Raw genomic sequence first — 15086 nt, forward strand, 5'->3', positions numbered from 1 at the left:
TCCTCTTTGGGTTGATCTGTGTGGTACTCTCTGCGCTTGCAGGACTTGGGTGACTGTTTCCTTTCCCAAGGTGGGGAAGTTTTCAGTGATCATCTCTCCAAAAATTTTCTCAGGTGCTTTCTCTGTCTCTTCTCTTCCTGGGACCCCTATAATGCGAATGTTAGAGTGCTTCATGTTGTCCCAGAGATCTCTTAAACTATCCTCATTCCTTTTTACTCATTTTTCTGTTTTCTGTTCTGAAGTAGTGATTTCTGAAGTAGTGATTCTGCTAATGGGTGGGGCCATGTTCCCACCCTGTATGTTTTTTGGCCTGAGGCTTCCCTACAGGCTGTTGGGTGGGGCTAGGTCTTGGTGCTAATGATGCAATCAAGATGTCAGCCTCCAGGAAAGCTCATGTAGATGAACACTCCCGGAATGTCATCACCAGCTTTTATGTCCCCTAAGTGAACCGCAGCTGTCCCCTCCCTCCCCCGGAGACCCTCCAAAACCAGCAGCCAGGTCTGGCCCAGGTTCCTATGAAATCACTGCCTCTGCCCTTGGACCTGGCTCACACGAGATTCCATGTACGCTTCCCAAGCAAATGGAGTCTCCATTTTCCCCAGTCCCTTGGGGCTCCCAGCACCAAGCTCCTCTGGCCTTCAAAACAAGATGTCCTGGGGTCTCCTTTTCTTCCCAGTGCTGGATTCTGGGCTGGGGAACCTGACGTGGGGCTCAGAGCTGTCACTCCTTTGGGAGGGTCTCTGTGACTTCACAGATCTTCAGCTTGTGGGTCACCCACCCAGGGGGAATGGGGCTCAATTATAATGCAGGCTCGCCCTTCCTACTGTCCTGCTGTGGTTCCCTCTTTATGTTTCTAGTTGCAGAAGATCTTTTTTGCTAGGTTCTAGTCTTTTTGTTCGATGGTTGTTTAGCATTCAGTTGTGGATTTGTTATAGTCATGGGGAGAGTTGAGCTTGTGGTCCTGCCACTCTGCCATCTTGACCGGAAATCCCTAGGATCTGTTAATGTGAATATCAAATATGCTTGATACCACTTTTAACTTGAGTGTCAGTTTAAGAAGATATTTAAATCAAGTGCTTGAAAACAAGATGGGAGAGTGTGTCAGTATGGCACTACAGGAAGCTGTAGGCTTATCTTGTGTATTTCCTGCCCAAGGGCTTGAATCAGCCATTTCTCCAAAGAGCCTTGATTCCTTTATTTGGAGAATGGTATTAGAAACCAAATCTGGGTGCTTGGAGTACTTGTTGCTGCCAGGGGTCATTTTTACTGACAGCAAGGAAATATGTGGAAGCAGCCTGTAGACATACATCTGTAATAATTCTTTTTGTAATTGTCTGTGATCTGTGGTGAGCTAAAAGTGAGTTCATGCTGATGTCTCCAAGTCAAATCTGTATCACAGTATCATTCTAGCCTTCTCCCTTGCATGTCTATAAATTCCCAGGTCAACATTGGAATAGGTAGTGCCCACCATCTAGATGCCGTTTACTTAATTATCAGTTCTAGGGTGCGTACATGTATAGCAGTATCAGAATTTTTAACTCATACGCCTATTGGAAACGTCTGTAGCTCTCAGAATACAGCACTTACGGGGAGGGTATAGCTCAGTGGTAGAGCGTGTGCTTAGCATGCACGAGGTCCTGGGTTCCATCCCCAGTACCTCCATTAAATAAACAAATAAACCTAATTACCTCCCCCCCCCGAACAAGCAAGCAAAAAAAAAAACATTAAAAAAATACAGTAGGCAGTTCCTTTGCCTATATCCTTATAAATCTCGCTTACATACAACATTAAGTGGGGTCTGCATCTCCCTTCATCCCCTCTCCACCACAGAGAGGTCGTTCTGTGTGTTTGTAATACTGTTAGATTGTCTTGTCACATCTGCTATCCATCCTGGGATTCCCCTGACCTCTTAAATGACTTTCTAGAATTTGCATACATTGAGGTTCTCGCTTACGTTGTAAAGATTGATGGGTTTTGACATGTGCAGAATATCATATATCCACCATTGCAGTATCATACAAAATAGTTTTATTGACCTAAACTAATCTCCTGTGCTTCAGAACTATAGAACCCTCCACCCCTTTGTTCTGCCCTTAGCAATCACTGTCTCTGTTGTTTTGACTTTTCCAGAATGTCATATGAGTTGTGTTTTGTTTTGTTTTGTTTTGTTTTTATTGAGGTATGGTCAGTTTACAATGTTGTGTCAGTTTCTGGTGTACAGCACAATGCTTCAGTCATACATGGATGTACATATATTCATTTTCATGTTCTTTTTCACTGTAAGCTACTGTAAGATATTGAGTATACTCCATGTGCTGTACAGTGTAAACATGTTTATCTATGTTATATATACCAGTCAGTATCTGCAGATGTCGAACTCCCAGTTTATCCCTTCCCACCCCACTCCCGCCTGGCAGCCACAAGTCTGTATTCTATGTCTGTGAGTCTGTTTCTGTTTTCAGAATGTCATATGAGTTAAATCATTCAGTATGTGGCTTTTTGAGACCGACCTCTTTCCCTTAGCAAAACATATCTAGGATTCGTTTGCAACTTTTCATAGCTTTTATCACTGAATAATATTCTATTGTATGGCTGTTTCAGTTTATCCTTTCTCCTATTGAAGGGCATTTTGGTTGCTTCCAGTTTTGGGTAGTTATAAATAAAGCCGCTATGAACATTTGTATGCAGGATTTTTTGTAGAAATAAAGTTTCAACTCATTTGGATAAATACCTAGGAGTGTGATGGCTAGATTGTGTGGTAAGACCATGTTTAGCTTTGTGAGAAACTGTTACACTGTCTTCCAAAGTGGCTATACCATTTTACAGTCCCAATAGCGGTGAACGAGAGTTCGTGTTGCTTTACGTCCTCATCAGCTTTTGGTGGTGTCAGTTTGTTTGGCTTTTAGCTATTCTAATAGATGTACAGTGGTATCTCGTTTTAATTTGCAATTCTCTATTGATGCGATGTTGAGCATTTTTTATGTGCTTATTTGCCATCTGCATGTTTTTTTATGATGTGTCTTTTTCAGATCCTTTTTCCATTAAAAATTTTGATTCTTTTTGTTGAGTTTTAAGAGTTTTTTGTGTATTTTTGATACAAGCCCCTCATCTGATATGTATTTTACAAATATTTTCTTGTCTGTAGTTTGTGTTTTCATTCTCTCATCAGTCTCTTCCACAAGTTTTTAATTTTAATAAAGCCCTATTATTTTATTTCTTTTATGGATTTTGCATTTGGTGATATATCTAAAACTCTTTGCCAAACCCAAGGTCATATTTCTTCCTTTTTAAATTGGAATATTTTCTCCCTCTTGTAACAATCCAAGAAAAAGTTACGTCCACTTCATTTCTAAGAAACACTTCGTGGCACAAACCTTTCTGAAATACCCCATGCAAATGTCATTTTTGTTAAAATATACTTACTTTCCCAAGCATTTCTTTTGTTTCCTCATTTTTGTTGCATATTTAAATATGACTTTGAATTTCTTTCACCAGTTTATGCTTGACTGTGTTTTCTGGTGCTTTCCAGTTACCTGATTTATTCCTATATCCTTTCTGCTGTTCCTGTTTTTGCTATTTCTTTATGGCCAAAATAGCTTGTAATAGTAATCACTATATTTTCCTTATCTTCTTCAGGCCTAGAGAAATGTCATACATTCTCTATTATTTTTACTCTTAAGAAACAGGGACTGTGCATTGAGAAAACACCTTAAGTGCCCTGTTATGGCCTTTGATTTCTTGTTAAGTCACAGTCTGCAAAATTATTTGGTAGAATAGTTTCTTATTCTGGAACTTATGCTGGAATTATTTTTAACTTTTTTGTTGTGCTCTTTAAATTTAATTGATTTCTTTAGCAGAGGTCTGTTTAGGGAGTGTTAATTTCAAACAAGCACTTGTAAAAGCTACTGGAGGACTTCCTGTCAAGAATCAGTCCTGCAATTGTGGTGTTTTTAAGTGGGTTAATATGTATGTGAGGCTCTATTAACATTTTTGTCATTCATGGTATTAGAATTCCTCAGTACTTTGTACATATGTGTATCATTATAAATTGTAAGCTCATCAATTTTGGATACGTCTACCATATTTCTCTTAGGATTTTGTTTCCTTGTTGACTTCTTTGATATACCTTGTAAGGATATCACGCTGAGAGAAGTAGTTGATTAAAACAGATGTCCTGGGGGAGGAAGATCACAATTGCTGAGCTGCGTACTTTGTGCAGAAAGAAAATGAGGAAAATTCGCCGACTGAAAGGAAGAGATCATTAGTTTCAAAGTAGCGTGGTGGAGGTGAATCTGACTGGCGGGGGGAAAGAAGTAAAGGATGTGCACAGGGAGGGGTGTGTGGGGGTGTGTGGATGTTGTCTTAGTGAACCGTGAGGAAGACCACTGGTAGGAGGCATGAAGAGCCCACGTGGGTGTTCTTGAAACTGCAGAGAAAAGCAGTGGTTGTTACCGGGCAGTAGACAGGCACACTCTGTACTGGAGGCTGGGTCCTTAGTCGTGTGTGTGGTGAGTAAGGCTGAGTGGACGGTGAGTGGAGCATGCGGTTCAGTTAGGTGTTGTGCTCAGAGGGTGTCATAATTGAATGAGTGAGAATCAGAGAGATTCTAACTGAAACTCTTGAGGGGTTTAAGATACCAGGGTAAAGAGGGCTCAACGTAATCTAAAGAGAACTGGGGACTAGAGGAAGAAACAAACCAAAATTAAAACCACGAACATTTAAAAAAAATACAGCTGCTTATTATTATTTTTTAATGGGGGTACTGGTGATTGAACCCAGGACCTCATGGGTGCTAAGTACGTGCTCTACCACTGAGCTGTACCCACTGCCCTAAATACAGCTTATGTTTTTAAATGAAAATAGGCCCCATAGGTTGCTCACACGTTTACAGGTCAATTTCACTTGGGTCTAAGTTTTTAGAGCTACCCCACAATTATTTTAATTGTATTTGAATCTATAGTTTACAGTGGGGTTTTTCTCTTCATATTTATTTTATCCAACTTTTCCTAGACCTTGGCTTGTAATCCATAATTTCTGCTCCACGACTTTCTAGAAGTTTGTTATGTTAATCATCTCTCTGTAGGGGAGTCCCTGCTTTCACCCCTCCATCCCTGTGGTAACTAGAAATCTGTCCCAGCCCCTTTGTCCCCATGAGCTAGCCCTTGCTCCTGTCCCCTGCCTCGTGTCTGACCGCCTGTTCCAGCTAGACATCTTCTGACTACTTCTCCATCTTCGATGCTCCCCCAGTTCTCATTTCCTTTAACTAAAACTGTAGTTTGGGTGTTGAACATAGTGAAACTGGCTTACCTTTCTCCCTAACTCCTCCCCACCTCTGTAGTCGGTGAGGAAGGCGCAGTCGTGAAGCCTGGCGGTGCGAGGCTGCCCCCAGCGGTGGTGGTCTCCAGCCCGCAGACCCTCTGCTGCCCTCATGAAACCGTGAAGGTTACTCGTTCTCCTCTGTGTTTCCCTCTTCATGCCCGTGGGTCAGTGTTTGACCAGTTAGGGGATGCCTGAGCCCCTGTGACCTTCCGCATATTCCTTCACTCATTTCAGTTTCTTCAGGGATGTTTCTGATTTTATTACTTCCTGGAAAGTAAAAGGAAAAAAACCACATCACCCCAGGGTAAGTATTTCAGTGTGGAATTTTGAAAAGTTGTCGTGAAAAACTTTTGTGTAGGTAAACGGATTAAAACTCCTGGTGACTAATGTCCTGGTAATGCACGAAAATAAAGGCTGCACACTTGGAAGATTAGAATTTCTATTTACTGTGTCAGGAAAGACCAGGCAGGTTTGGTAGGGTGGGGGTGGGGTAGAGAGAGGAAGTAGATTTTGGATGTGGTTGAGTCTTAGGTACCTGTTAGATCACCAGGTGGATTTGGGTGTCGTGTGTCAGTCTCCTTTGAATCTAGAAGACTCTCCCTCCATTTTTCATTCGGTGTGAAATTGATTTTTTTTTTGAAGAGTTCAAGTCTGTTTCTAACCAAATGTCTCGCATTCTGGGTTTGTTTCCTGATAATTAGCTTAAGCTTAAACATGTTTTTGGTGAGAGCACAACAAGGTGGCATTGTGTGTCTCACCGAATCTGATCTGGTCGCCCGCACTGGGTGGTTCTGAGTTTGAGCACTGGCTTAGGCTGATGACCCCCAGATCTCTTGCTGCAAAGGTGTATTTCCTTGTGAATGGTCTGCAGGGAATGACGCGGTGACTCCCAGCAGCTTTTAACATTTGTTTTCATTCTCTTGAACCTCCTCAGTATCATAAACTTGGGAAACAGCTCTGTCATTCTAATGACTTTACAAAAGATATTTCTCCTAGAAGTTTAAGAAGACGTTTGTGTCAGAACAGAAAATAAGGGCGGAAATTATCTTGAAGCAAGGTAGAAATGAAGCAGGAGGGGCAGGGGCCCAGCACACTGTGTGTTTGTGTGTGTTTGGAGGGTGGTGCTGGGCACAGGCGTGATGCATCAAGCTGCACTGTGCTCTTTATGGCCGTTCTGAAACTGTGAGCAACACTAGGTGCCTAGCCTTCTGTAAGCGATCTTAGTTAAAGTTAATGAACTTCATTTTTTTTTATAGGTTTAAATGTAATACTGGATGGTTAGTTCTCCTTCTAAGGTAAGTTTTTTATTTTTATTATTTTTTGAAACAACTCTACTATGTTAAACTTATTCAGGTAGTTTGTCTAGAAAGTAAACTTTAGTTGCTGAAATTGTATGACTAATTAGTTATCCCCTGGGCTTTATCTGTCCCAGAGGATGCTGTTGGGAGGGCTGTGGGGCTTACTGCACGTGCAGTGTGAATAACATCACACGCGGTCCCTGGGTGCTGGTAAGTGGATACGGGACCCTGCATGCACATTTCTGGTGCGTCGTAGCATCCTGAGTTCCTTGGGTCTGCCTGACGCTCCTGGAGTGTTAGGTTGAGTGTGCGGCATGGTGCTGCAAACGGAGTGACTTAAAACTGCAGAAACTCATTCTCTCACTGTTCTGGCACCAGACGTCCTCTGTGCTTCCCTCCAGGGCTCCAGGGGACAGTTCTGCCTCACCCGCCCCATTCCGGCGCCTGCTGGTTGCTGGCAGGGCTCCAGCTCCTTGGCTTGTCGCTGCTTCACTGCCAGTTTCTGCCTCTGTCTTCAGTGGTCTTCCCAGTGTGTCTCCCCTCCTTGTCTCCAAATCCCCCTCTCCTTATAAAGACACCAGTCATTGGATTTCGGGCCCACTCTAATCAAGGGTGAACTCCTCTCAAATTGATCCTATCTGCTAAGACCCTGTTTCTAAATAAGGTCATATTCACAAGTCCTGGTGTTAGCACTTAGACATACCTTTTTGGGGAACATAATTCATCCCTCAGTGGTTGGGGCGTGACTTGAATTGTAGCAAAATCAAGATGCTGGATCATTTTGAAGCTTGAATGCTGTGTTTTATTAGGTACTAAAGTGTTTGAAATTGGTATAGAAGAAACAGTGAACCCTAGATTTCTCAAGCCAATTTAGGGCTATTTCTAGTAGACTTTGTGTCTTACGTACAATATGTGTACATACAGTGTATGTGTGTGCATTTTTAACATTTACAAGTAAAAAGACTGGTTATTTGTTGGCATTTGTGGGATTCAGCTTAACAGGACTGTGGTCCTCCTGGAGTGTATATAAGAGGAAACAAAAGTAAACCAGCAGTTCCTTTGCTGTATCTATGTGTGTATTTTGCCTAAAAATAACAGTGCTTTTTTAATCCATTTGTATTAGAACATGAAACCTATATTTGGGTATCTTTTTTTTGTTTTAAAAAAACTCATTAATGCACTTGATCATTTTAGAAAGTAAAGAACTACAAGGTCTTTGAATGAAATTCAGAGTCATTGATATTCAGCTTTAAGTTCAAAGAGGGTTTTAGGAATGCAAACAGTGAACCTAGCTCCATGCCTGGCCCTTGGTGAGTGTGTCGGTTACTATCAGGGAGTCTTTCTAAGAACGTGAAGGAGGTTTGAGGTAGTCGTGAAAAGAAGCGAAGTTCTTCTCATCTCTAATTTTTGATAGTTGTGTGTCTGGCTGGTCAGCATGTTTACTGTTCCAGTCACTGGTTTGGTTTTGGTTATAAATGATTGAAAAATGTGGATTACAGTTAGGATGAGAGTGTTTTTAAAGCAGGACAGTACATACAATACTAGACACATGTTTACTTTCCGGGTTTGAGGTTTGATGGTAATGTTCTTTATTATATGGTGCTTGTGAATGACTATTAAAAATCCAAACTGTTAACTTTTTTCCTCCATTCTCTTCCTGCATTTAAATAAAAATAGCTGTGTTAATCCCAGAAACCACGGAGCCATAATGTGGCAAAGCGTCCTTTTTGAGAGGTGAATGTTACTGGTGAAAATGGCTGACAGAGGAGGGAAGATTGTCCCAGGACAGGTGTACATTGAGGTGGAGTATGACTACGAATATGAGGCCAAGGACAGAAAGATTGTCATAAAGCAAGGGGAGCGGTACCTCTTGGTGAAGAAGACCAATGACGACTGGTGGCAGGTCAAGCCAGACGAGAACTCCAAAGCGTTCTACGTGCCCGCCCAGTACGTGAAGGAGGTCGGCCGCAAAGCTCTGATGCCACCCGTGAAACAGGCAGGGGGGCTGCCAAATAATTCTGTGAAAGCCGTGCAGAGCCTCCACCTCCAGAGAGCGGCAGAAAATGTGAACAAGCCGCCTGAGCTCTCAAGTTTCGGAAAGCCGTCGTCATCTGTTCAAGGATCAGGTCTGCTTCGTGATGCCAATCAGAATTTTGGACCCAGTTACAGCCCAGGTCAGACTCTCAGCCTGGACCTGACCCATAATAACGGGAAGTTCACCAGTGATTCACATTCTCCGAAAGTTTCTGGCCAGAATAGGACGCGCTTCTTTGGTCACTTTCCCGGTCCCGAGTTCCTGGACGCAGAGAAAGCAAGCTTCTCCCAGGAGCAGTCCTGGGACTCGGCCGGAGAAGGCTCAGAAAGGCTACGCCAGGACTCCGAGTCCGGCGACGAGCTCAGCAGCAGCTCCACGGAGCAGATCAGGGTAAGATCGAAAGTGGGCGAGGAGACACTTGTGCCACTTTCAGAAAAGCTGAATTATAGATTGTAATTAAAATATTTGTCAGACTTAAGAACTGGTTGTTCTGCCTTAATGTTTTCAGAATACATGGGTTTTATCCAAACTTAGAGAGAATATATGAAAAACCTTGTAGGATTGATGGAGGCTCCGTTTAAGGTTTTCTTAAGTCTTGTTCCTTGACAGGACTAGAGCCACTTGAAGTGTGGACAAGTTTCTTTTTTTTTTTCTTTCTATTGATTATGCATAAAGTACAAAGGATTTGTGTAGTGTACCCAATGATGATACTTCTTTTACTAGAAAAAGTTTGTTTTCCAGCTGCACTCATTTTGACTTGTTTCCACTAAGTCTTCAGGTAATAATGAATATATGAGGAAAGATGTCACAGGAATGTTAATGACTAACTCTTTTCTTTGAAACTTTTTCGTGAACTTTGCCTGTTAAAAGTATATATGTATATATAAAGAGAGCTCACCATCCTTTAGTTCTTTTCATGCACTTTTGTGTTTTAAGTGTCTTGCATTGAACATTAGCCTGAATAAAATTTTTATCTGTAGTTTGATTCTTTTTCCCCTTTCTTACCTAACTTTATTTTGGGATTCGTTTATGCCAGTTTTTCAAGTAAAGTGACAAAAGCACACTAATGAAATTGAAACTTGAGTGTATTAGAAAAGTTTAATTTTAGGTGAATTTGTAAGTTGATAAACTTTTGGCCTAAAGCTGTGTTGTAAGATTGAGTCATCAATTTGAATGAGTCAGTAGGTGTGAAGCTGCCCTTACTTGTGGTCGGATTGTAATGGAACTAGTTTGTTCTTTTCCTTTCATGAGTTTCAGTTTTTCTTGAGACGTTTTGAACAAATATAGGAAAAAGGGAAGGTTCTCTAGAAAAACTTCTGATGCTTGAGATGAAGGCAGTTAGGTGAAGAGCACTGTCCGTTAGTCATCTCTTGTCTTAGTCTCAGTCTTTGCGATACTTTGACGAAGAACATACAGTGTGTCTGGAATTTTTCTGTCGGTGGCTCCCTGTTGGACTTACTGGACTTGGGAGACGTGTGTTTCCTTTGCTGTCTGGCCCTCACTGCTGATCCGCACTTGAAGTTCCTTCTGTGTTCCATGTGGGGACACCGGCAGCCTGTGTCCTCTTCGTCGTGGTCATCTTCAGTTCACACTGGGACACTCGTGGCTCCTAACCTCTCCTGGGCTGCTGGGAAATCTTGTTAGATTTCTCTCGCCGGACCTCGTCATGATTCTTGGTTTCAAACCTTTTCTGTGTCCTTCAGTTCTCCCCTTCTGTTTCATGCCAAAGTAAAAGCCACGGGAGGGAGTCTGCATCTGCTTTGGGGAGGATGTCCTGTCTGGCAGTTCATCACGCAGGCTTTAGATTTGAATCTGGCTCCAAATCACACCAGTTGTCAGGTAATTGGGGCAAATGACTTGACTTCGGTGTGTCTCAGTTTCGTCTTCCTAACGTGGGGGTCAGAGTTGCTGAGGACGCAGCGGGCTGTCGTGTATCTCTTATGCTTACCTGGCTGGGTACCTGCTGCTGCTGAATAAATGACTCCCAGGTCTGGTGGCTTAACACAGCAGACAGACATTCATTACATCACAGTTTCTGCGGGTCAGTCATTCAGAAGCAGCTTGGTTAGAGGTCTTAAAGGCTTCGGGTCTCTCATTATGTTGCCATCTTATGAAGGCTTGGCCAGGGCCAGGCGGCTGCCTCTCGGTGGCTCGCTCACGTGGTGTGGTTGGCCTCTTTTCAGATACTTGAATGTTGTGAGCAGCTTTCCCCCGAAAGGAGCCGTCCAGAGAGGAACAGGGTGGGAGCTGGCAGTGGCACACTGTCACACCTTCCTGATGGTGCAGTTCAGCCCTTCTCTGTGTCGGGGGAGCCAGCACAGGTGTGGGTATCAGGATAGGGGCCATGGGGGCCACCGTGGGGGCTGGCTGTCACAGAGCACATCAGTACCGTTCAGATGTCGTGTTGCTGTCATGTCTGCTACTGTCATTTCCACCATCAGACCTAGGAGTGGAGCAGGTATCCTCCCCGGTTCCGGCAGTGCGGGGCTGCCTCTCCTACGGGGACAGGCTCTTCATGTTTGCTTTGCCCTCCTTTCCACAGACCTTTGCTAAAGATTGTGTAGTGTTGTGCTCATGGCTTTCAACTCGGTATTTACCAGGTGTTTTCCTTCAGCATGTGAATTTGCTTGTGTTTTCCTGTGTTAGTAAAGCTCTTCCACAGCACCATCCCCTGTGAGTGCCGCCTCACCACTCCCTACCGGCGGCTTCTGGAAGGAGCGGCACATACGTGCTCACTTCCCACTCCTTCCCTAACCTGTCATAGTGGGACCTCCGCGCTCCCCTAAGCAGCTTCTGCTGCAAGGTACCTTTCATTGTGGATAAATTTCCAATTAAAAATATTTTTATACGTTACCATTATTACAGTGAACAAGATTAATAATCAAATGGCAATTTAAAATAATTTTTCATTGAGGCACAGCATATATTCAGATGTGTAAATTGTACTAATCTTAAGCGTATGGCTTAGTGCTTACGTACAGCTGTGAGCCCCTTCCCAGTCAGCACTCGCACCCTCCCCCCTTGTCTCTACTGGGAGATTTTCATTTTTCTGACATATTACCATTGATCAGTGTTTTCTTAAGTCAAAAAAAATAATACAAATTTAATTTAATGGAAAAAACCCAGAATTGTCTGAAAAAACAATGGAGCAAATCAGCCCCTGAAAAAAGAGTTCTGCATCTTGATGATCACATTTACTGAAAAGGTGATAGAAACAGTAAAAATGCCATTGAGCGGAAGGATTTGTCAGGAGTCTGCAAATCAACTTATTTCTGTAGTGGAAGAAGTCTTGGTCATTTCTTAATATCAAAATGTATGCAGGTTTCTCTTTCGAGTGTCTTTTGCATTTGAAGAGTCAGTCATACAAAGTCTCCTATTTTCCTCACAGGGTAAATCCTTTGTTTCAGCCAACTCTTAACGGCGGGCCAGCTAGCACACCACAATCTCCCCGGACAAAGAGCATTGAAATAATCCGTTTTGTTGATTTATATATCTCTTTGTACATTTCTTCATCAGTTTCTGTAGTTGTTAACAGTTCCTTCCACATCTCCCAGCGTCATGTTTAGATGTAGGTCATACCCTGCAGCCTGCCTCAAAGCGCTGCGTCACTTCCCATTGTCACATGGATCTGCTCATCCAGGCTGAACCCGACGAGGACCAGGGGCTCTTCTGCGGTGTTGATGGTTTGTTGCTGGTCCGCGTCGTCCGCCACGTTTCAAACTCTGTGATCAGTCTTCTTTAATTAAACGTTTTGAGATAATTGTAGTTTCATAAGCAGGTGTAAGAAATCATGTGGAGACCAAAAAACCCCCAAAAAACAACAACAAAAGAAATCACGTAGAGAGAGCCCCCGTGACCCTGTCAGGTGACCTCCAGTGCTGACGTCTTGCAGAGCTACTGTGGTGTCCCAGTCAGCATGTGGGCATCATACAGTCGAGATGTTGAGCATTTCTGTCAGCACAAGGGTCTTTCGTGTGGCCTGTTTGTAGCCACCCCCCCAACCCCATCCCTCCTTAGCCCCGGCCACCACTAATCTGTTCTCCATTTTTATAATTTTGTCTTTTCAAGAATGTCATATAAGTGGTGTCATAGGCTCTTGAACGTTTTGGGATTGGCTGTTTTCATTGGGCACAGTTCTCCAGAGACTGATCCAGGCCCCCTTTGTCGCTGACTCATGTTCTGTGGTTTGGACAGGCTATACTAGTGCCGAACATCTGTGTTTCCAGGGGCTGTTGCATTTAAATATTTCTGCCCAGGATTTTGTGTGAACATACCTTTTTATTTCTCTGGCCTAAATGCCCACGAGTATAATTGCTAATTATATGATATGGTAGTTGCATGTTTAATTTTTCAAGAAACTGCCAACCCGTTTTTCCAGACTAGCTGTTCATTTACATTTATACCGGCAGCGCTTGTGATCCAGGGTCTCTGAGTGCTCACCAGCATCTGGTATCATTACTGTTTTTATTTTAGCCATTCTGATAGGTGTGTAATAATATCTCCTGATTTTAATTTGCATTTCCCTGATAGCTAGTGATGTTGAACATCTTTCATGTGCTCATTTGCCATCAGTAGATCCTTTTCATTGAAATGTCTCTTGACGACTTCGGCCTATTCTCTGATTGGGCACTTTGCTTTTGTACTGTTGAGTTTGGAGAGCTCTTTAGTCCGCAGAGAGGCAGAGGGGCACCGCATACAGAGAAGGCGGCCATGTGAAGCTGGAGTGAAGGGAGATGTGAGGGTGGTGGCCCTGTTGTCAGGAGGGATGTGGCTGCAGGCAGAGGACACTCTCGAACCGCTGGAGGGAGCGCAGCCCTGCCAGCACCTTGATTTCAGTCCTGGGGTGCTGTGTCTGGACCTCTGGCTTCCAGAGCTGTGAGGGTATAAGGGGTTCGTTGCTTTAAGCCGCTGTTGGCACTAAGTTGTTACCGCAGCCACAGGGAACTAACACAGCTCCTCTAGTTCCTTTCCTTCTTATACATTTTAGAGGAATTGAAGTTTTAAATTTCCTCATGATTTAAATTGTATCTGTGAAACATTTTACTGGAATTTTGGTAGGAATTGCATTAACCTGTGTGTCATTTCAGAGGAAATGGACATCTTACTACGTTGAGTCTTCCAGTCCACGTATATTCTACATTTCCCATTTGTTTAGATCTTTTTTGATTTTTTTCAACAGCATTTTGTAGTTTTTAGTGTTAAGTCCTGTACAGTTTTGCTAGATTTACACCTAAGTAGTGTTGAAGATCAGTTGACCGTAGACACGTAAGTTTATTTCTGGACCCTCAGTCTGTTCCATTGGTCTGTCCATCAGTCCTTCAGCCTGCACTTGGTTACTGTTACATTGTAGTAAGTTTTGAAATCGGAATGTGTTACTCCTCCTACTTCATTGTACTTTTTCAAGAGTGTTTAGTCTATTCTGACTCCTTTGCAATTCCATGTGAAGTTTTTAATCAGCTCATCAATTTCTGCAAGGAAACCAGCTGGGATTCTAATAGGGATTGTCTTAAGTCTGTGGATTGACGTGGGGAGTGATGCCGTGGTAACAGTATTAGCATTTCCTGCAGAGCCGGTCTGGTGGTGCTGAATTCCCTGTTTTGTTTGTTCAAGAAAGTACTTATTTCTTCTTCACGTTGATGTGTAATTTCTTTAGCTGTGTAGTAGAGTTCTTGTTGGTGTTTTTTTTTTCTATCAACACTTTAAATATTTTACCCACTCTCTTTTTGTTTACATGGTTTCTGGTGGGACATATGCTATAATTCCTTTTCTTGTTCTTTAATAGCTCAGTGTTTTCTTTCTTGCTTATTTCAAGATTTTTTTCTTTGTCTTTGGTTTTCTGCAGTTTGTGTTTGTTTTTTTTTCATTGTTGTATTGTTGTTTACATTTTGGTATTTGTGGATCTCTGGTATTTGTCCTGCTTTCAGACTGGGAAATTTATGTTGACATCTTTAAGCTCATTGATTCTTTTTCCAGCCATGTCCAGTCTGCTGATCATTACATCAAAGGCATTTTCTCTTTCTGTTAAACAGTGTTTTAACTGGTGGCATTTCTTTTTGATTCTCTTGTTAGATTTTGCCATTTCTCTGCTGGCATTGCTCATTTGTTCTTGTGTGTTGTCTTTTTCCCTTATAGTCCTTAAGATACCACTAGAAGTTATTTAAATTCCGTCTGATAATGCCAGTATCTGTGCCGTGTCTGAGTTTGACTCGGATGCTCACTTTATCTCTTTACGTGGTTCCTTCTTCCCTTTAGCCATGCCTTGTAATTTCTGGTGAGAGTTAGACAAGTTTTATTGGTTGATAGGGGTGGAAGTAAACAGGCCTCTCATGTGCAGTGTTCCGTTAATCTGGCTAGAAATTGGACTGTGGTTAGTGTCTGCTGTAGTTGTAGGTACCAGAGGCTTTAAATTCCTCAAGGATCTGTGTCTGAAGAAT

At 42.7% G+C, this 15086-nt stretch overlaps 1 protein-coding gene and 1 pseudogene across 10 annotated transcripts in view; one reads left to right on the forward strand and one right to left on the reverse strand.

The window, feature by feature from the left end:
• The window catches only part of ARHGAP12 (Rho GTPase activating protein 12), a 110179-nt gene that overhangs the window by 10051 nt on the left and 85042 nt on the right, over positions 1 to 15086 (forward strand). For 9 of the 10 annotated variants that reach the window (XM_072955199.1, XM_072955201.1, XM_072955198.1 and 6 more), the window contains exons 2-3: positions 6576 to 6614; positions 8295 to 9042. In XM_072955199.1, the coding sequence (XP_072811300.1) occupies positions 8356 to 9042 (687 nt within the window). In that variant the 5' untranslated portion in view covers positions 6576 to 6614; positions 8295 to 8355. Of the gene's footprint in view, positions 1 to 5338; positions 5624 to 6575; positions 6615 to 8294; positions 9043 to 15086 lie in introns of all 10 variants that reach the window. The other variant, XM_072955200.1, reaches the window with a different exon arrangement.
• On the reverse strand, positions 12056 to 12367 carry LOC102535461 (U6 snRNA-associated Sm-like protein LSm3 pseudogene; annotated as a pseudogene).

Source organism: Vicugna pacos, chromosome 35 (assembly GCF_048564905.1).
Source record: "Vicugna pacos chromosome 35, VicPac4, whole genome shotgun sequence".
Classification (NCBI taxonomy): Eukaryota; Metazoa; Chordata; class Mammalia; order Artiodactyla; family Camelidae; genus Vicugna; species Vicugna pacos.